Consider the following 21,120-nt stretch of genomic DNA (forward strand, 5'->3'; position numbering starts at 1 on the left):
CTGTAATTTGAAAGAGAAATAGAGTCTGAAGCAGAGACAATGAAACCAATTCCAGGATTATCTTAGTCATGGGCTTTTTTGAAATTGCAGTACTTAGATTACTATTTTTAGAAAACAGCAAAGCAGTTCTAGAATTCATATATGTATATAAGTATAAATGTAACTTTGTATATAGACATATATTTAGACAAAACCACTAGAACTTTAAAAAGAAACTTTCTTCTTTTTCTAAGAACTTTCCTCTTTTTTTTTTCTCCCTAGACATTTCATTCATCTTCAAAAGTATTCAAATGTCTCAAGTACAATCTATCAAATGGTTCACATGCACAGTCTTCTACTAAATATTGCTGAGTTGCCAGTATGCTAGCAAATTGATTTGTATATCGATTGAAGAAATATAGTGTTTTGGTCATAGTGAATGATGCACATCATGAGGACAGTCTAATTTGGCCAGCCTCAAGTCTAACAGATTGAAAACTTCTAGCTGAAAAATATTACATTTATTGATTCAAAATCACTAGTGGAGGTAATATTCTTAGACATGCCTAAGTCCATTTCCAAAATTGATTTAGACACTGAGATGTCTCAGTTCAAATTAATTGGACATACTGTCCTAAACAGCTTTTCAGCTTCCTCAAGTGAACAGAAATTCCTGATAGCCAAGGTATCTTTTAAAATATTACCCATGAATTCATTAAGTCTTAGTCTTCCAGTCCATGAAATATAAGACATTTTTTCTGTTCTCTTTCTTGCAGTCTCAGTCCACTAAACAGGTGGTTATTATTTAGGTGTTTTGCACAACTGTCACATATTTTGACTTTATGGGGAAATAAACCTTTCGATTTTTTGTTTATGCCTCCAATATATTGTGTACATAGTCCTATTTATCACAGGCTATTTATCATTTGCTTGAGGGCAGAGCAAAGTAACTGTTATTGAGTAGACTTTTTGACAGGAAGCTTTGATGAAAATTTGTGACTTATTGACAACAACACTACTATATAAAGTAGGTTATTTGCACACATCCCTACATGACTCAGTGGGCAGAAAGTTAAATATTTTAAAAGAGTTATCAAAGTGAGCTATATTATATTAAATGTGAAGACATGAACAAATGCTTCAGAAGAACTAAAAGTGATATTGTAGAGAGCTTAATCATGCTTAATCTTAATTTCTCTGTATGTATTTAAATCATGAGACTCAGTAAGAATAATATATAGCTATTTTCAAATAAGCATGATACTCTATGATAAGAAGGGATTACAGTTGGACTCAGTTGGTATTTTCCAACAAAATGATTCTATGATTCTGTGATTCTGAGACTTTTCTTACCTTCATTTTCTTGACTCTGTGAAAGCACTCTATAGTACAAGAAATTTCTAAGGTGACTATATGTTTAACAAGGAGGGAAAAATTATGATATGTAATTTTTAATTCAAGCTGGGACATCATTAATTGAATGAAAAAACACGTCCATGTAGTAACTGCCATTACTATGGTTTATCTTCAATGTTGTTAGAAATTTCTTATTAGCAATTTTCATGTCTATTTTTTTGGTTTATTGAAATAAACTTCATATTTGATTTCTGCAATATGTATAAGCCTACATATAAGTATACATGCAGGTATGACCACTGTTTTAAATGAAGAAGCAATTGGTTCAACAATATTGTATCCATTACAGGTAGATACTCAAATTCCTTCCATTTCTTCAAGAAGCCCTTTTCTGGCTTCTTTTTGGGAGAATAGCAGAGTTCTGGGGAAAAAAAAAAACGTTCCTTTCTTAATCTTACTAGATTAGATTGTGTTACACTGCAGCAAAACTGTCCAGATGATTCTGATTCATGCAAGATAAAGTCTTCATTTCTCTTTCTCTGCAGTTCTTTTAAATTGAAGGTTGGCATGGAGGGAGATAGCTCATTAAATGAGGTACCCAAATTCAAAAAGGATGTTGGAACCTAGGTTTTTTTTTCTTGCCTGACATTAATCTGTTTGTTAACACAGCTATCTTTTTGGAACATTGAATGGTATGTCCAAAACATTTATGTGTAAACTGTGCTGTGTGCAACACTTATTTCAATTTTAACTGCATTAGAATATCAGAATATTTTGCTGTATTTTATCTTACACCAATTTGCAGTTGTAGTAATTGCAGTAATTGTAGAGAAATCTCATGAAGGTCACAATTACAAAATAAACATAGTCATATGTTAACATGCTTTTAAAGAATAAGCATGACATTTTACACTCAGTTGCATAATGTTAGCAGCATACTGTAAGATGTTTGTATCAAAGAGGGAAATATTGAATGAAACAACACAGATGTCCCTTAACATTTTCAGAATGGTGTTGAGATTTTCACTTTCTAAATGCGAAGCCATGAAAGCAACCATTAAGGGGACTTGGTTAAAGATCTTAGCTGAAGTGCAGCATCTCTAGCAATGCAGAACATCTCCCCATTGCTGCAGTGTGAGCAAAAGCGCTGATGTGAAGAACCCAGCCCCCTTATGCTTTTGTACAGAGATTAGAGTGTATAGTTGAAAAACTACTGAAATAAAAGGAAGGGAAATGGATACATCAAACAATTTTAGTGTAAGTATGATACAGGCACATTTAACACTAATTTCAAGCTCTCATCTAGAGAGCTCCAGATCCATTTTCTCTTTCATGTGCACAGGTAAAGGGAGATAAATTTGGTGCAATAAAATAGCCATGCAAAGAGTATTTCATTGCAAACAGTATTTCACAACCTTTTGATGGAAAAGGAAGATGCATTTAACTTGGATAACTTGTACACATTATTTTGGGTAAAAGAAAGACACGTTTAACGTAGCCCATGTTTATAAATCCCTCTAGCAAGACAGCTGTGCCGTGCCAAGTACTGTGGTGTCCAGAGTGCTGGGTGCACCTCATCATGTCCACTAAGTAGGATTGGGCTAGTAGTTTCCCACCAAAAGATGTGAATTCAGCGCATGCAAAGGTTAAGCAAGTTCATGATGACCTTGAAATAATATCTCCAAAATTTAGGCAGCCACTTTTAAGTCTTTCATGTGGTGCTTTGCCATCCCTCTGTCCTTCTTACTGCTCATTGCTTTTCAGTTGCTGTGATCTTAGATCTTTCCCTCAGAGGAATATCTGAGCCACACGTACTCTGAAAGGTGAGCGGGTGGGTGCTCAGGAGCTCAGATGCCATCATGAGCTCTTAACAGAACCTGCCAACAGCGGCTTGGCTCCCTCAGGATGGAAATATGAGGAATACTGACATTTTACTGCCTGTGTCAACAGTAAGAATAGTTACGCTTGCTTGCTGACTACATTTCTGCCCAAGCAGCATCTTTTCTAGAGCCAGGATCAAGTGGTTGCTGGCTCTGGGTCAGTAAATCCCTCTGGTTTCCCCATCATGCTGCTCCAGGTTTGTGTTTTCGTAAGCCAAGAGTTTCATGTCTCAAATAAAGAGAGAAAAAGGAAAAAAAATAGAAAACTTGTTTAGAATATCTAAGGATCTAAAGAAAAATGAATACATATGGCTGTTTTTGGCTATGACCATCTATCGCCAAATGAAACAGTCTCTCCCAGCCATTCCCGCTCTGTTCTGCATCCTCCTGTCGCTTTCCTAGCACCACCTCCTGTGCTTATCTAACCTCCTCTCATCTGATCCAAGGGAAAAAGCTAGCAGAAAAAGAATATGGCAATTAAATATCTTATTTTTCTGCTGATCTAGTTACCTAAACTGGCTTATTGTGGAGTTAGACGGGCAGTAAGTAATGCGTAAGATCACATAGCTTGGAATGGAGAGATAATGAAAGCATAGGTGCTCCTTTTGGCTATAGATTAAAGATCTGCTTACCTGCAATGTCAAAGTATTCTGTAATTCTTAAGTTTGTGTATTGTCTGAATTCCTCAGAAACACTGATTTGAATCTTATTAGCACAGATCTTTGTCCTTTGTTTTTCTGAATATGTCATGATTCTCAGTTCTTTTTAGTGTTGCATTAATATATTCTGAGTAAACTTTAACTGTATCATAGTTTGGGGGCTGGTGAGAAATTTTTCAAACTTGTTTCACAAATTCTTTATTAGAGTTTCATCCTTATTTTTATTTCTGTTTATTCACAGAATCACAGAATATTCAAGGTTGGAAGGGACCTCTAGAGATCATCTAGTCCAACCTTCCCGCTCAAGCAGTCACACCTAGAGCATGTGGCACAGGGTGGAATCCAGGCGGGTTTTGAAGACCGCCAGAGAAGGAGACTCCACAACCTCCCTGGGCAGCCTGTTCCACTGCTCTGTCACCCTCACAGTAAAGAAGTTCCTCCACACCTGGAGACGGAACTTCCTGTGCTCCAGCTTATGCCCATTACCCCTTGTCCTATCACTGGCCACCAGTGAAAACAGCTGACAACAGCTTCCTCCCTGCATTCTCCCTTCCTGAACCTATACATATTAATCAGATCCCCTTTCAGCCTTCTCTTCTCCAGAGAAAACAGGCCCAGCTCACTCAGTCTCTCCTCATACAAGAGATGTTCCATTCCCTTAATCATCTTAGTTGCTCTTCTCTGGACCCTCTCGAGAAGCTCCACATCCCTCTTATACTGGGGTGCCCAGAACTGCACACAGTACTCCATCCAGGTGAGGACTCACCAGAGCTGAGCAGAGGGGCAGAATCACCTCCCTTGACCTGCTGGCAACACTCCTCCTGATGCAGCCAGGATCCCATTGGCCTTCTTGGCCACGAGGCACTGCGGACTCATGGTTAACTTAGTGTCAGCCAGGACTCCCAGGTCCCTCTCCGTGGAGCTGCTCTCCAGCAGGTCGACCCCTAATCTGTACTGGTGCCTGGGGTTATTCCTCCCCAGGTGTAGGACCCTGCACTTGTCCTTATTCACATATATTAGTTTTATTATATTCACATATATTAGTTTTATTATATTCACATATATTAGTTTTAAAGTGATGGCTTATAGTATTTTTTAAGAACTTTTTAATCAATTTCTTCTTCAACAACAATTTTAAACACTAGTAGGTAAAATCATCCATCTCTGAAGGAGAAAAACTAATATAGAAATTCAATGTATACTTTTAATTTTATATATATTAGGATATTGTGTAGAAGTGTGCAATGATCAATAATAATCTTCCCAAAATTAAACTGTTAGTATATAAGCATTAAGTACACTGCTTGATTTGATCCTAAATGGATGGTTTTACTTCTCATTTGAGTCTTTTTTTTCTCTTGCCTTTTTTTTTTTTAAATCAGTTATTTGGGAATGTTGTAAACTTGTAGGATTTTTCTTGAGGATAATTGCCTTCTAGTTCCAAAGACTACATGATATATAATTTGTGTATCCGGTTACACTCTCTATGTAGACAGATATACCTGAAGAAAAAAAAACAATAGTTGTGGAGGGGCATTTAACTGCTATAAAGTTTACATACATGAATTCTAAGATAAAATCCATCCTAACAGTTCTGTCATGTCCAACTCTAAGTCAATGGAGCTATACAAATTTAAAATAATCTGTTTATAACCCAAGCTCTAGCAAGTAAGTTTCTTACAGAAGAGAAGTATTTTACCAACAAATATCAATTTAATAATGGCATTTTATAATAGCACTATATGAGTAATTTATGGAAAAGAAATTTTATAACCTAAATAAGATTCCGTTGAGTTTCAATGATTCTTTTTTGTAACTGTAAATTCATAGTCTGAAAATAAAGCATGCCCCTCATGCTTTTCTGAAAATATTCTTCCTCATGCTATGTCTCATTTTATATAAATATAAAATATTTATAGAGAATCCTATGTAGTTTTCTAACAAAAATGTAGTGTAAGCATATCGTAGCAAAAAAAAAAAAAAAAACTATTTCAATATCTTAAAATGAAAAATGCATACCCTAAACAAACAAAAAATATGTTTTTTGGAACATTAGATCTATATTTTGTTAATTGTTAATTGAAATTTGTTAATTTCAAAAAAAATTGATCCTTTTCACTTTGATAGCTTTTTTAAAAACTTTTTTTAATATCATCTTTATTTTGCTGAAAAAAGGGAAATTTCTTTCTTAAAATGTCTTGTTTAGCAAATAATAAAGAAACAAAGTCTAAAAAAATGTTTAAATAATCCATACAGAGACAAGAATCCTGCTCTGGCAGATGTCAGCTATAAAGGTCTAGAATTTTTTAGATATAGTGGTAAATGCAAGCTGAAATATAGGAAGTAGATATAGGAAGACTACTGTGTTTAACTGCAATCTAAAAAAAATTCTAATACCACATTCTAACTGAAGAATTCAAAATATGAATATGTGGGAAAAGAAATCTTTGAAATACAGCTTTCTCTTCAAGCTAACTCCTCAATATTTATTTTGGAAAAGATTTAACAATTACCATTCCAAAATTTTACAGGTCAGCAAAGTAGTATTTACGGGCTTGTGACAAAGCTAAGCAAGCCAGCCATATCCTTTCTTTGTAAGTTTTTGAAATCAGAGAAAATATGCAGTGGAGAAAATATAATTATTTCCTGCTGAATTATGAAAGATGAGAGCTGCCTCCGTTCATTCTTTTATATACATCTGTAGATTAATGCTTACTGGCATAAGCGAATTTAGAAATAGAAAATGTGATGGGTTACTGTATCTGGCTAAGTTTCTTCCCTTCATCCCCCTCCCCCAGAAGGCCCACTTGTTCTTGTAAGAGGATTTCATATGAAATAACAAACTGTTCTTGAGGGATGCATAATTATGATTATTTGGTACTGAAAAAAAGAACGATGTAACTATGCTAAGGTAAATATCAGAACATAGTCTTATTGAAATCCAGTGGTAGCTGTGATTCTTAATGATGCTGAAGAGAGAATGGAGGAGTACTAAACAATGATAATGTAGCTTCTAATATAATCATGGCCATTGTGTAATTGATGTTGCAATACGTATTAGTGTATTACCAGGGAGTAGTGTGGTAAAAAAGATGGGAATAATAATGCATCTTTCTTTGTATGTTTTATAGCATCTTTCTTTTCCTCTCTTTGTGAGTATATATTATGTACATTTATGTGTATGTATATATATATATAAAATATGCATTATTTAAAGTAGCTGTTTAATATAAGGGATGTGCTAGCAATCTGTAATACTCTACGTCCACTTTAAAACAGATGTATTTATATTTCATATATAATGCCCCTCTATCTAGCCTACTGAGAAGAAATCTTCTATGCTGTCTGTATTTGCAGTGAAAAAATACTAATGAGTGAGTTAGTAATTTTAAATGTATCTATTTAAAATATGAGCCCCTATATTTATACGTTGCATGAACATTATCAAATAGAAATTTTGCAGTAGGAGCTGCATTTAGTTACATCTATAAAATTCAAACAGATCAGTGAAGTTGAGTAGAAAGAAATGAATGCCAAGTTAAATTAAGCATTATCCTTTCCCTTAAAAAGATCAATTTAAAGATTAAAAATCTATTATGAAATACTTATCAGCTCCATGCTAAAGATGCTTGATGAGAACAATATCCACTAAAATTAGCAGAATAGGTAAGGGAGGATGTAATAATATTGACCTAAGAATCAAAAGGAATTGAACTCCGCAGGGCATCTTATTGATAGCTTCGCTCTTTAATAATGTCTTAATACATTTTTTTTATATATCCTGAGAAAAGTCATTTACACTATGAGGAATTTTTTTTAGTAAGAAAAAAAGAGATCTTTTAGTAAGAAAAAAGAGAAAAAAATAGAGATCACAACTTACGTCATGTTCCTTTGACCCTTTATAGACAATCCCTGCAGAAAGCCTCAAAATGAAATGAGTTTATTTTCAGCATGGTTAGGGCTGTTGTATTCCTTCTGCACGGAGAAGAATTTCAAAATTTTTAAGATTCCTAACTTGATTTACCATCTCTGAACTTTTCTCTCAAGGTATTTCTAAAACATAACCATATTGGAGTAAGTTATGCTTTATGTCTACCTGCCTTTCACTGTGGCCTTACCTTATGGCTTTGGCATTCCATAAGTTTAAAATGTTGACCACCACCTATTCCTTTACTTTCTGTTTTTTTTTTTGTTTGTTTGTTTTTATTAGCTTTTATGGCATTATCTCACATACTTTTCTAATTTTTTGAACTTTTTTATAGAACTCTATAGACTTTATTGAGGTAATTTACATAGTTCTGAAATAAATCTCAGCAGTCTGTAATTCTTTCAGTCAGCTCTAGCAGTCTTTAAAAATAAAGTTACAGCAGTTATTATCCTTCCATCCTTCAGTATAGGACTTGATTTTAATGAGAAATTCCAAGTTACTGAGTTTTAGAATCTCTTAAACTAACTTTCTCATTTAATTTTTTTTAAGTTAATATGACTGTGAGCATTCTACATGATCATTTCCATAAAAGTTATCTGAAATGATATTGCAGGCAACTCAGTTCAATGGCTTTGATTACTTCTAGAACTAACTTCATTATGCGGCATTTTAGGTATATCCCTAATGCTGTTGGTGATATAGTTGGATCACATTCAGGCATAGCCAAGCTAATTTATGCACGGGTTGATAGCTGTGATATAAATGCAGCAACACGGGATTAGGAAAAACTAGTGCACAAATAAGCATTCATGCCTGAATTGGGATTGAATAGTGCTAAAAACCCATGTTATATTTTCACTGGCCTTGATATCAAACCAGTTAAACATGAGCAATATTTGCTTGTATTTAATTGATCATATCATGGAAAATCACATATTCCATCAGAGGTATAGACTTATCTTTCTCCTTTATCTGCTCTAAATATAGTTATTCCAAGAAACAGGCAGTAGCACAAGTAGAAAATATAGTATGAGTTGGTATTTAAATAGCAGATGCTGGAAACATTGTTAGCGATGATCACTCTTTGGTGTCTCATTCTTAATATAATTTTTCCAATCTTTCCAAAATATATTCTTTCATATTTTTAAATTTGGAAAAAAAAAATGTATGTATATATATGAATATATCTTTACATCTTTAGGCATAAAAATAGGAGAAGCAAGAAAGAGATGGGGAAAAAAAAAATCTGGATTTTACTCCAAATTTTAGGCCTGCTCATCGTAAGCATACCTGTTTCTTAAGATATGTGTAATGTACTTGTATACTTTTTTTGCAGCTAGGATATTCTTGTTTAGACATGAAAGGCTGTGTATGCATAGTGATATCACATAGCCTTCAAGTTTCCAGCTGTTTATAGCAGGTAATGAAGAGCTACATTTAGCTTTTCTTTTCTATGTAGTCTTAGTAAAGATGATCACCTTTTGCCAAGCATTCTTGTTTTTATTTTTTCATTCCTATTCTGTTCCATTTCTTACATAGGCACTTTTAGAGTTAAGAAGCACTTAATCCTTTCTTCTGAAGTCTTCCTCTTTTCTGCAATGCACTTCTGTGACCATAGACAAAGCTTGTAACATAAGCTTGTTTCTGTATCCAGAAACTTGACATCTGTCTAATCCACCAACAGCAACATGTGCCAAAAACACTGAAGAAACTGGGTGAGGTGTAATGAACCTCAGCCCTACATAAGGCTGATAGTACTGTAAATCTGTGATGCTTGGCAATAAATACTATTTCAAGAAAAAACTGACACGGTCTGCCTATACAGACAAAAAAAAAAAAAAAAAAACTGGCACACTGGCACATACATATCGAATAAAAGCCTTTATTGCTACTTAAATAACATTTCTGTAATTCATTTGAGATTCTGTAGTGGATATCCTAGACACTGTGAAAAGTTTGGACCGGGAGCTATTTATACAGCTTATTGCCATTCTGTATTGGTTTAGAGGGTTTATTTTCCCTTTCTTATTTTTGTATGCACTGCCTAGTGCATGGGTTTTTTTGGGCCTATATTCTTCTATCTCCCTTTGTTAGATAGTTCATGCACCATGTTCATGCTGGGTTTTGTGTGTTATGTATTTTATATGGTAAGGTATGAATACGCACCACATGCTCACTTATAAGTTGCATTCCTCTTAGGACATCCTTCTCACCCTTTCACTTCCAAGTCATTTTTTTGCAGTCATGGTTTCTGGAGGAATGAGAAAAGGGACCTCCAAGGATGAAAAATTGACCGTAGTTCTCATCTACATATCTCTTGACTACAAAGTCAAGAAAAGTCAAGAAGAATCAAACTATTTTGGATTTTGCCTAATGAAACAGATGCCCCATGTCCTGACTTTTGAATTAGCATTTTTTTGACTGCTGCAGAGTTCATAAAAATTCTGCTTCTTGAATACACTGAGCTGCACCTGGGGACTTATTCTCTGCAATCTTGAGAAATTATGAAACTACTCATATCCAGCCAAATTTGAATGATAAAAGTTTTTTTGATGTAGTTTTGGTATAGTTTTTACACCCCAAATGAAAGAAAAAAAAATCAGATCCTATTTTTGGCTTTCTTTTCTCAATTTTTTTTTTTCTATTAAAGTACTTCAACGTTATCTTCACAGACAAGCTTCCCTTTACGGAGTCTTTTATGGACATTTTCTCAGCTTAAAGCAAATTCAGTGTACATAAGTTATTTTTATTATCATAATCCTCATCAAATGTAGACTTTTCATAGACTTAAAATTTCACAGACAGTGCTAGTCACTGGGTCTGATACTACTCTCCTTTTTTTCCTGCTTCTCCAGTGACTCTAATAAGGTTGCATTGAATGATAAGGTCAAAGTTAGATGCCATACTTTTTTATCTTGTCTATTCCTATGATGTTCCTTCCTTAGAAGTGTATTTAAAATTAAGCAGCAGGTGCACTACCAACACTTTTCCTCTATAGATTATCAGCAGAATAAATTCTGAATTGAAAAGGATTTCTCTATTCTTCATTTACAAGAGAATTACTCTTGTACTGTTTGCATCACATACAGTAGTGTAAGAATTACCTTTCAGGATTATAAATTAGAGCTGGTCTTGTTCTTATGTTTCCACTATTGTTTTCAGTGACACTGATTGATTTCTGGAAATTATCTTTCAATGATACATATTGGTCACAAATATATACTGGTATTTTATTGTCTCTTTCGTAAATGCCATCATCTGGAATTGTTTTAAAACCATTAAAATAACTCATGGTGAGTACATAACTGCTTACAATTTATCTGTGAGTTGTTGCCCATAACCTATGTAGTTTATGCTAAGTCATCTTATCAGAGATATTATTTCTACTCTAAAAATGTAAAGCACTTCTATAATCATGATAGTTTCTGGTGAGTGCATGCTAGTGAGCATTATCTATCACTTCATGTCATTTAAAATCCAGAGTGGATTTTGTCGTTACAGTGGACTTAAAATAGTAAAGAGTAAGTTATACTGTGGAAAAAGGATTTAAAATTGCATGAAGATGTAGCAAATAAATAAATACAGGAACCAATCATGATACATTGCAGGCAACAAAAAAATGGTCCATGGATATTGAGATGCTTGTTTTAAATGTCTCAAATAACAAGTCACTTACACATTCCAAAACCACCCAAACCTCTTTACGTTTTACTTAAAGATAAGTTGGTACCTACCAACTCCTGACATCTCTGGGATGCTGGCGGTGTACATGTCCTTCGTGAATTTTGGTTCATTGTCATTGATATCATGGATTTTAATGATAAATTCAGATTCTGGTTCCACTTGTCTTCCAGTCTTTCTGTCTATAGCCTTGGCACGTAGCACATACAGTGACTTTTCTTCTCTGTCCAATTTCTTTGCAGCATGAATATCTCCTGTATTTTCATCTATAATGAACAGACTGCCAGCCCCATCTCCTGTTAATATGTATTTTAAATTTCCATCTCCTTTATCTTGGTCAGTGTGTAGCTTCAGGGAGGTAGAAAAGAAGAATTGTATAAATATATGTGTTGTTATTAGAGACCAAATCATTCAGCACATATGAATAAGGCTGTACAATCTTGACTGTAATTGGGGTCAGCAGTGGTTATCTTCTGTTTCACTGTTGGAAAAATTACAAATTTGAGACCGAGTCATACACAAAAGTATATCTCTAAATAAATTTGTAAGAACACAAAAGGATATAGAAGATATTGCAGAAATATTTAAAATGATCATCTGATAATATTAAAAAAAAACCCTCATTTCTTTCAATAGCCTGTCCAGAAAGCAACAGAAGTCTTCCTACTGAAGATAGCAGAGGTCTAAAACTCTCAAATTTCTCTTTGTCTTCCTGTGTCCTGGTTCTGTAAAGCAACCGGTTGCCTTGTAACAGCAATGAAGAAACAGATTTTAAAGATTAGAGCTTTTTGAATTCCAAAAAAAATCTGTAAAAGTTCAGATTTAAGAAACTATTCTCCCTTTATCTTTTATTTTTAAGGACAATCTTACCTCAGTTAATTACTTCCTTCCTTCTAGTCCTCTCCACACAGGAGGAATAATTTTCAAGAACACTAGGAGGTAAATGTTCAAAGCACTGAGTTTAGCAGTTCTTTTCCTACTATCTCTCTTCACAAGAGTTCCAGACTATATCCCTGTGAACTTACAGGCACTGATTAGCTATCCATATATTACAGCTACAAAAAAAAATACCATAAAACAGCAGCCAAAGCAAGCCAAAAAAGCTGACCCAGGCACCAGACCTTCCGCAAAATGCTATTTTCTTGAATTCTGTCCTCATACTTCCATTTAAAGGGACATATAATTCCTTTTCATAAGCTTCTTTGATATATTTTCTTTGAATATTTACAGTCATATATGGCCATAGCTTAATGATCTGAATGTTTTTTTTTTCAAAATTGGGTAGAAAAAGTCTTTTTCTTTTTTTCTCCTTTTGTCCAAAGGCAACAATATCATGCCCTATCATTCACCTGCAATAAAAAAAAATTCAGTATCAGTAAAGGTACTATTCTAGAGCCAGAAAACTTATTTTATGACAGTTTTTTTCTTATTTGTGTACTCATGCCTGTACTTATTTTCATGTTTCTTAGCTGAGTCATTTCATGTTTTTATTACTCTACCTGTATGAAGGGCGACTGTGGTGAATTTTGTAAAATTCTTTCATTTTGTTTTTCTTTCTCCAATTTTATACTGCAGCAGGCTGATTCTTATTGTGGTCTTCTAAAAGTAAGGCAGATTTTTTTATTTACAAAAATTCTTGAGGATTACATTCAACAGGTGAGAAAATTATATAAAATACACAGCCCTCCATAAAGATCCCTGAAAATTTGACAGCTCTGCAGATAATATATGGAAAATAAATATAAACACTAAGGGGGTATTTTCAGACACTGATTCTGGAACATTAAGAACATAACATAATACAATACTAAGAGATTATTACAATAATTCATTATGATAATTATTCTTATATTCAGAGAAAAAAATAATAGGGTAGATTTATTTCCATATCAAGTACAAAATATAATGCATTTCTTTTGGTCAGTTGAGTGTTTCTCTTGCCATGCAGGACAATCTCCTGCCCCTAAGAAACACATTTGTCCTTTTTGAGATATTCCTTACCTTGCAGCATAAGCATATTTTTTGATATTTTCCTGAGTAAAGAAGCTTTTCTTAACTATGCCAAAGTAAGAATGAGATCTCTAGACTGATGTCCATCACCTGAACCTCATTTTCTCCTAAGAACTCTCTTCTCCTCAATTTGATGAGTGTCTAAGTATGGTGGCCAACCATGATACATATCTGAGCACCCTCAGCTTTTTGAGACCTCTTAGAGCAAAAAGCAGGACATGGGAGTTGAGTGAAGAGCTTCATGAATTCTGAGAGTAAACCATCAGACATGAGGGTAGAATGGCTAATGAGATGGGCAGGAGCAGGATGTGATGGAGCAAGTTTTGGTGAGGTCGGGGCCTCCATGAAACTAACTTCCATTCTGGTTATAAGGAAGTTTTTCTCAATTCCCACAAAATATGCTGATCAATAAATTATCAGTAATTTGCTAAATTGTTTCTCTAATACTAATGTTAGTCAGACCAGTAAGTTCTGTCAAACAGAGGGGTTGCCTTGGTATTTTTGAAAGTAATTTCTGTTAGTCTACCAGTCAGGGCTTTTTTTTTTTTTTTTTTTTTTTTCCCACTCCAACAAACATTGTTATTGCTAGAGATTTATGTAACTTGCTTATTGTTAGATGGATAAATGGATTAAACTAGCCCTTGGCCCACAGGTATTATCTGCATAACAGCCTGCCTGGCAGATTGCATAGCAAGAGACTTAACTGTCAGCAGCCTTAGTTTTCAATTGTCAGAAACTACTATACAATGAAAGAATGTAATCTGGCCAAACATAGCAAAAGTTTCCCACTTTAGAAATAAACAGAAATTGCTGCAACAGAATATGGCATATTTCTGAACTGAAAAATTAAAGGGGTGAAGGGATTAAATGAGATTTTCTTTTGTTTTTCCTAATTTGGAATAGAAAACAAAATTCTACATTGAAATAAGACTATTTTGTGTATGTGGAATTTTATCAGAAAAAAATCAGAATTTTATCAGAAAAATAAATATTTCACTGAAAATGGTACCTCAAAAATTATTTTAACATAATTTTATTTGAAATTGTGATTATAATGAATTTACATATCTATTAAATAATTTTTCGAATCAGCTCTGCTAGTGAAAGCATCTTTCAGGGAACATTAAATGAGCTTAAAGCAACATTTTACTTATATTTCAAATTTTGCTTTTTGAAAACCTTTATTCTTACAAATACCAGAGGTAATGGAAGAAGACAAATGCAGCTAAATACCAGATATCCAAGTTGTGAATGTAAATAATCTTAGTGTAAACAGTGCTCATGCAAGCAAGGCCTAGGTCAATAACTTTGTGCAAATGGGCAATAATGAGTAAGTACTGGAAGCTCTCTGTCCTGTGCCAACAAATGGCTCTGGAAACACACATCTGTCCATAGGCATTTGCTTATCCTGACAGTCAACTATATATTGATCCTTCAAAAATAGGTTGAATTCTTTGATTGATTTGTTAAAAACATCCACTAAGAGGTCAGATATCTCAAACTGTGATGGATATATTCAGCCTCCTTTTAACTCATGTTTCTACCAAATGATCAACAAAATTTGCAAGCATAGTAAAATGCCATATCCTATTCCTGATTTTCTGTTACCAGATTCCCTTGAAGTACAGTGATAAACTTAATTCTACAGTAGAAGTCATTCTACATGTAGCAATTTCTGTTTTCTACTAAATGTTTTGTTTTGCTTTTCCTTGTTTGTCAGTAAACGTTTTAGGAATCTTCATCAATCTGTGATAACAAGATTTTGTTAACAAAGGTAACAAAGGTAAAGATTTTGATAACAAGGTAGTTTGCCAAAATGACAAAAATTGGGATATGTTCATTAAAAAGAGGAAGAACGGTGTCCTATAGAAATTAAATGCTAGCTGTGTAAAACATATCATACCATTTTTTGATGATATAAGATTTCTGTAAGTACAAAATATATTTTTAATTTCTGAGTCAGGTAGTTGCACACAATATTGTGGGTCTTTGCACAAAATAAATTTAGGGGTTTATAAGATTATAAAAGATTCTGTATTTTAATTTTAACTAATCTATATTGTTTTTCCTTATGACTGCTAATCTACCATAAAAAGGTCTACACTTCTTGAATATATAACATAAAACATGTCATGCTTTTCATTAACTAATATCAAGCAACAGGACAGACTAATTTTCTTAAAACTATTTCCAGTTATAGTAAATAGTCTGTTATATAAAATGCTTGTTTGAAGACAGGGCTCAGTTATTCATCCTGGAGAAATTAATGTTCATATTGTTTTCATCTGAAGTAAGCTTGCAGCTTATCTACAAATTTTCCAGAGTCTGTAGATCTGGGAAGGTCCACTATTTCAACATCAACTGATTCCTGTTGAAATATTTTGTTTTGTTTTACTCCACATGATTGCTTTTCACTAATTGGAGTAGCGGACTGGCAAGCAAAAATTCTGTATGCATGGAAAAAGAAACTGTCAATTGCCTCATTTCTAATATCATAGGTTGTTCAAACTACAATTTCTGTAAGGACCTAACAGGTCTGAGAACTGTGAAATACTTCAACAAAAGAAAACAAAAACGAACAGCTAATACTAGATTGCTCAGATCAATCAGTGTACAGCGACCACCTCAATAATGAATGTCTTCAGTAATTCAGCATTCACCAATAAGCTATCTGAAACACATTGGAATGAAGACATAACTAAAGCAATGCACTGCTCAGTTTCTTGTTTTCTTTTTCTTTTGCACACATTTTCTTTTCTGTAGTCTCTTGTATAACTGACTAAATACATTCTCAACATAATTTCTCCTGAGGATCATCAGGTACAAAAAAAATGGGCATGTTAATGGGAGTGACAATTAGCTCTTTCTATAAAAATGTGTGTTTTACAAATATAGACATATTTGTAAATATTCTTCCATTTTATCCCTGTCTGCTTATAGGGATGCATGTCAAACAAGTCTGTCTATGCAGCTCTGTGAAGCTTAATTTTGATGTGATAGGGTAATCAAGATCTGGGTGCTATCAAAAAAAAATCTTGATATAAAATTTACATGGGTCATTGCTAGTGTAAATTCCAGTAAGTGAGCTAGTAGGAAAAAACAACAGGTTATCTCAGAATAATAGTTCTGTAGCATATTTCTTTTTCTTTTAAATTAAGTACCTTACTTCTTAGCCATATACATGACACTCACCTAACGTATTACGTATTAGCAAATGATATTTGTAATGTGTACCTGCCTGTACTTCAGGAAGTATTTTGTCTGACATTGTTAGTACTGATACTATATAGAGAAAGTATGAGCGCCGTTTAGGGGAAAACCAGTGTCTCATAAATAACCAAGCTAACATACTGGTACAAAAAGGCAAAAGGAGATAAATGAAAGAAAGGGGGAAAAAAAAGGTTGTCATAGAAAATAGTTGCTTAAAAGACCATGTTTAAAACTAATTGTACTGTTGATCTGGTTCTCAGCTCTTTATAATAGAGAATAACTCTTTGGTAGTTAGGCAGACATATAATCAATGTAAAAGGGGTGAATCAATGGATACAGCTAACACAAATTATACAGCGATACGAATGAATTTTCCCCATTTACAAACATAAAATTGCCAAATTTCATTTAGATTTCATTTTATTTGTAATTTGTTTCTGGACAACTATTGCTGTAGATTAAAAAGAAAGAGAAGAGCAAGAAGAGCTACTTACACCTTGTGACATTGTTATGAATAAATACAGTGGAAACATGTATTTAGTTGCCTAAGATCAGAAAAGATATGTGATCTCATTGTAGAGACGAATACAGAGAAAAGAATGATAAAGACATAAAGGGAAGGGTAGATCCACACTTACGTGGAGGCAGGTGCTGTCCTATTGTTTACAGCTGAGATGACTCACACTCTGCCTCTGTATCATTGTGCAGATTTCCTACCTCATTGCCTCCACCCATGCAGAAGATTCCGGATATCCCACTCTTCTCTCATAAACCTTGTTTATTTAAATGCCTTGAAGAAAGTGTGAAGAATTATCTCATCTTACTTTTTCAAGCAAGGAGGACCACTGAGACCAAATTAACTCTTTTTAGGTCCACTAAAATGGTAAAATTGCATGTTTCGGTAGGAGAAGGAGAAGGAATTTGGAAGGAGAATGTTTTGAATGCCCTTGCAGCTGAATTGCTGCCAGAACACAGGCAAAGCTCTTTTATGGTGTCCTTATGCAATCTCATCCAGAATGCAGATGTCTCTGGAAATAACACCCAGTGACAACACTGAGCTTTTGGTTAGAAATCTTATTTCAGGTGTTTCATAAGCTGACCAGATAGGTAGGCGAGTGATTGACAACTGTCCTGGAGGGCAAGTGAATCCATGGGCAGGCCAAATCCCAGTCCAAAACTCCTGAACTCCTTAAAATCCTGTAACATCTGACAGAGAGACGAGTCTCTAATTTGATTTGGCTGTTTATATTAGTTTTCCTGAAACCAGAACTGGCAAGAGTGGGAACAATATCCAAAATGGAGACATGAAGAAGCAGTAACGAGTCCCAAAGGAAAAATGTCTTGTTTTGAGTCTTACCTTTCTCCCTGTGTTTGGTCTCGATAATGTAACTTGTCTGTTGTGCAATGCTAAACTTGGGTGTTCATCCTTACTTATTATTCACCAGTGTATATCAGTAGAAGAAAGAGCTCCTCTGTGCAAAAATAGTTAACTGCATTAGAAAGTGTTACTATCTTTACAGTTTTATTTATTTATTTTAATTCAATCTGTAGAATTGTTGGGGTGTTTTTGTACATTCTGCAAATGAGCTGTCATAGTCAAAAGGGCTTGTTGATTCCCCGTTAAATGTTACAGTTTGTGAAACACCTTCCAGTGAACATGCTGCCGTATTCCCTGTTACTACTTTTCACCTTGGCGAACAAAGTTAGATTGTGTTTACATCTATATACAATGCTGAAAAGGCTAAAGTTAAGATGTCTTATGTGCTGATATATATTTTAGAAGTTCTGAGCACTGGCTTGATGCATGCTCTTTGTTAATTTTGGCTGGATCAGGTTTTGTTCCTGTGTGTGTTATTCAAAGGCCTTTGTAAAGAAGAACATTCGGGTTTGCCTGCTGTCTTTGTTTTCTTTCAGTTGCTGGAGGCATAGCAATAAAAATGTAAAGTATAAATGGTGCTGGTTATTCTGGTTTGAGGCTATCACAAACTAGTCAGCAGGGGAAACTTGGAAGCTATAAAAGAATTTTTTTTTTTTTCTCTTGTGAAACAGAAAACTAATTCAGAAGTGAAATTGGTACTGTCTTTTCATACCAAATATATTTCTACTTAAGGTTTTGCTGAACCATAACACAGCTGTCTGAATACATCTCTGTTCTTTTTATACTTCATGTACAATTTATGCCTCAGATGGAAAATATCTTTTTTTTTTTTTTTTCCTCCTCAAAGCACTGTATATTCAGCTTCTTAGTTCCTAGTGCAATTAAGGTTCTTTCCTTCTACATGCCAGTCTTGCCTACTGCAAATTGTTTTCCTTGATTTTACCTTTTATAACATAGTTCTTATGTCTTAAGGCAAAAGAGTCATGCCATGTATAACTCCAGGTTGAAAAACTGTTTTGGTTTTGGTTATAATATCTCCAGACCTAATGACTCTAGGAAACTTACATAGTCTATATACAGTCTAGTCTATATATGGCATAAGTGATCAAGCGGCAAAGTATCTTTACCTGCTGAGCTTGTTATGATTCTTTCAAATAAATGTCCATCTTTTGAAGTGGGAAGCAATGAGCGCAACTACTAAGCAATACAAGGAGGAACATAAGCTAAATGGGCATGTCCAAAGTAAGGAGTCTCACAGTGAAACGTTTCAGAAATTGTGGGGTTGAGGGAGGTCTCTGTCGCTGTAGGGTTTCTCAAATATCTTTTAATCACACTTGTCTAGCCATAGCTCCTAAGTGAGGGCAGAAACAGGCAGAAACAGGCAAAAGAATTAAAAAAAAATAAAAAACAAAACAGCAAAACAGCAAAACACTGGTCCATGTGGACACTGGTCCAAAGTACTCCCAGTACTTTTACAGCACCATGTGCTTAGTTACATCCAATTTTATTTCTATTTGATGACTGTACTATGCCATTTATTCTTCAGCAGTGGCTCAAAGAACTCACATAGCATGTCTTAAAACAAAAATTGATTTGACCCCAGTAAACTGGACTGTAATTGTCACTCTACCTTTACTTCAAGACAAGAAAGTATGTGTGTAGAGCTGGGAAAGAAGATGGTTGTTGTTAAGGAGGAGGAGAGATGAGTATCACATAAAAAAACAATTAATTGATATAGAAAATGCAAGAAGAACTGCAGTAAAAATAAAATCTTGTAGTATCACAGACAACCCTAAAATCTCAGAGAAAACATGTTGAGTGCTAGTGACAGGTAGGTTATTAACCAATGCCCCCACTGTATGATTTCAGATCTCCTTGGGAGTTTTACAGCAGCTGGGATGCAGCACCACCAGCAGCTCAGCCAACATTCCCTTTCATTAACATTTTAACTAATTAAAAAGTCTAAAGGCATCTTAATAACTGCGGTAGCTCTTCAGCGTGGATTGCAGTAGCATTATCTGCTTTGCCTTAATTTTCTATTCATGTGTGTTTAATCAAAAATTTTTTTTATGTATGTGCTAAATGGCAATATATTTACCTGACTTGAATTTGTGACATCAGCACAAACTTCTTAATTAAAACAGCCCAACTCTGTGTGTGATGGTAACCTAAGTGACTGTATATTAAACAAGGCAAATGACATTTACTTTTCTTATCTTCTGTTTTCCAGCATCTGGTTCTTGTGTTCAGCTGTCTATTGTTACAAATCCTCTAGAGAATGGTATTATGAAACACACTGCTCACACCAGCTGCAGTGCTGATTCCAACTCAGTATGGAGAGCCGGGGTAAATCTGCTTTTCACTGAGGAAACACTGAGCAAAATCCTTATTAGCCTTTTGATCCTGCTGAAATAACTTTTATATGGAGAAACTGATTTTCTTGGCCCACAGCTCTTCCCTGTATCTTGAGGAGGAAGTTCTGGAAATCAAGGTTTTTCTGATGAATCTCCTTGCCCTATCTACTGTTTACTTCTCCTATCTACTTTGTCCTATGCTCTTAAGAGTCAGACAGGTCTGGAAAATTGTTTGTACCTCTTACTACTGCACAGAAAACAATGAGACAAACCAAATTTTCTTTTTCATGGTATGCAGTGATCTGTCATTTGGCTGTTTCAGAACATGAGATAACAGGTTTAAAAAGAAAAGATCATCAATTATGTCCACAGATCAGAAATAATCACATCACAACTCAACATCTAGTATTGTCATTTTAATCAATCACTGGAACAGGTGCTAAGACCATCAGTATTTTAGAAGCTTCACAATAAGGTAGGATATTTTTTCTCTTAGTTTTTCTCTCTGTGGAAATTTTATGAGTGAAATTTTCCTGTGTGTTATGTCACTTGCTGTTTTAGAGGCATCCAAACTAGTTGCCAATAAAAAAGCTCTGGCCCTGGCACAGGTATAAACTTACTGAATAGATAGAATATTCCCTAATCTGAACAGAACTGGTAAACTGGGGCTCAGCACTGCACTAAC

At 34.4% G+C, this 21,120-nt stretch overlaps 1 protein-coding gene across 1 annotated transcript in view; it reads right to left on the reverse strand.

Moving 5' to 3' along the window:
* CDH9 (cadherin 9) overlaps positions 1-21,120 on the reverse strand; it is a 65,831-nt gene that overhangs the window by 32,031 nt on the left and 12,680 nt on the right. Inside the window, exon 2 of the mRNA XM_026039802.1 lies at positions 11,537-11,831. Coding sequence (XP_025895587.1) covers positions 11,537-11,831 — 295 coding nt within the window. The remainder of the gene's footprint in view (positions 1-11,536; positions 11,832-21,120) is intronic.

This window comes from Nothoprocta perdicaria, unplaced genomic scaffold (assembly GCF_003342845.1).
Source record: "Nothoprocta perdicaria isolate Ctin4 unplaced genomic scaffold, notPer1 scaffold_241, whole genome shotgun sequence".
Taxonomy (NCBI): domain Eukaryota; kingdom Metazoa; phylum Chordata; class Aves; order Tinamiformes; family Tinamidae; genus Nothoprocta; species Nothoprocta perdicaria.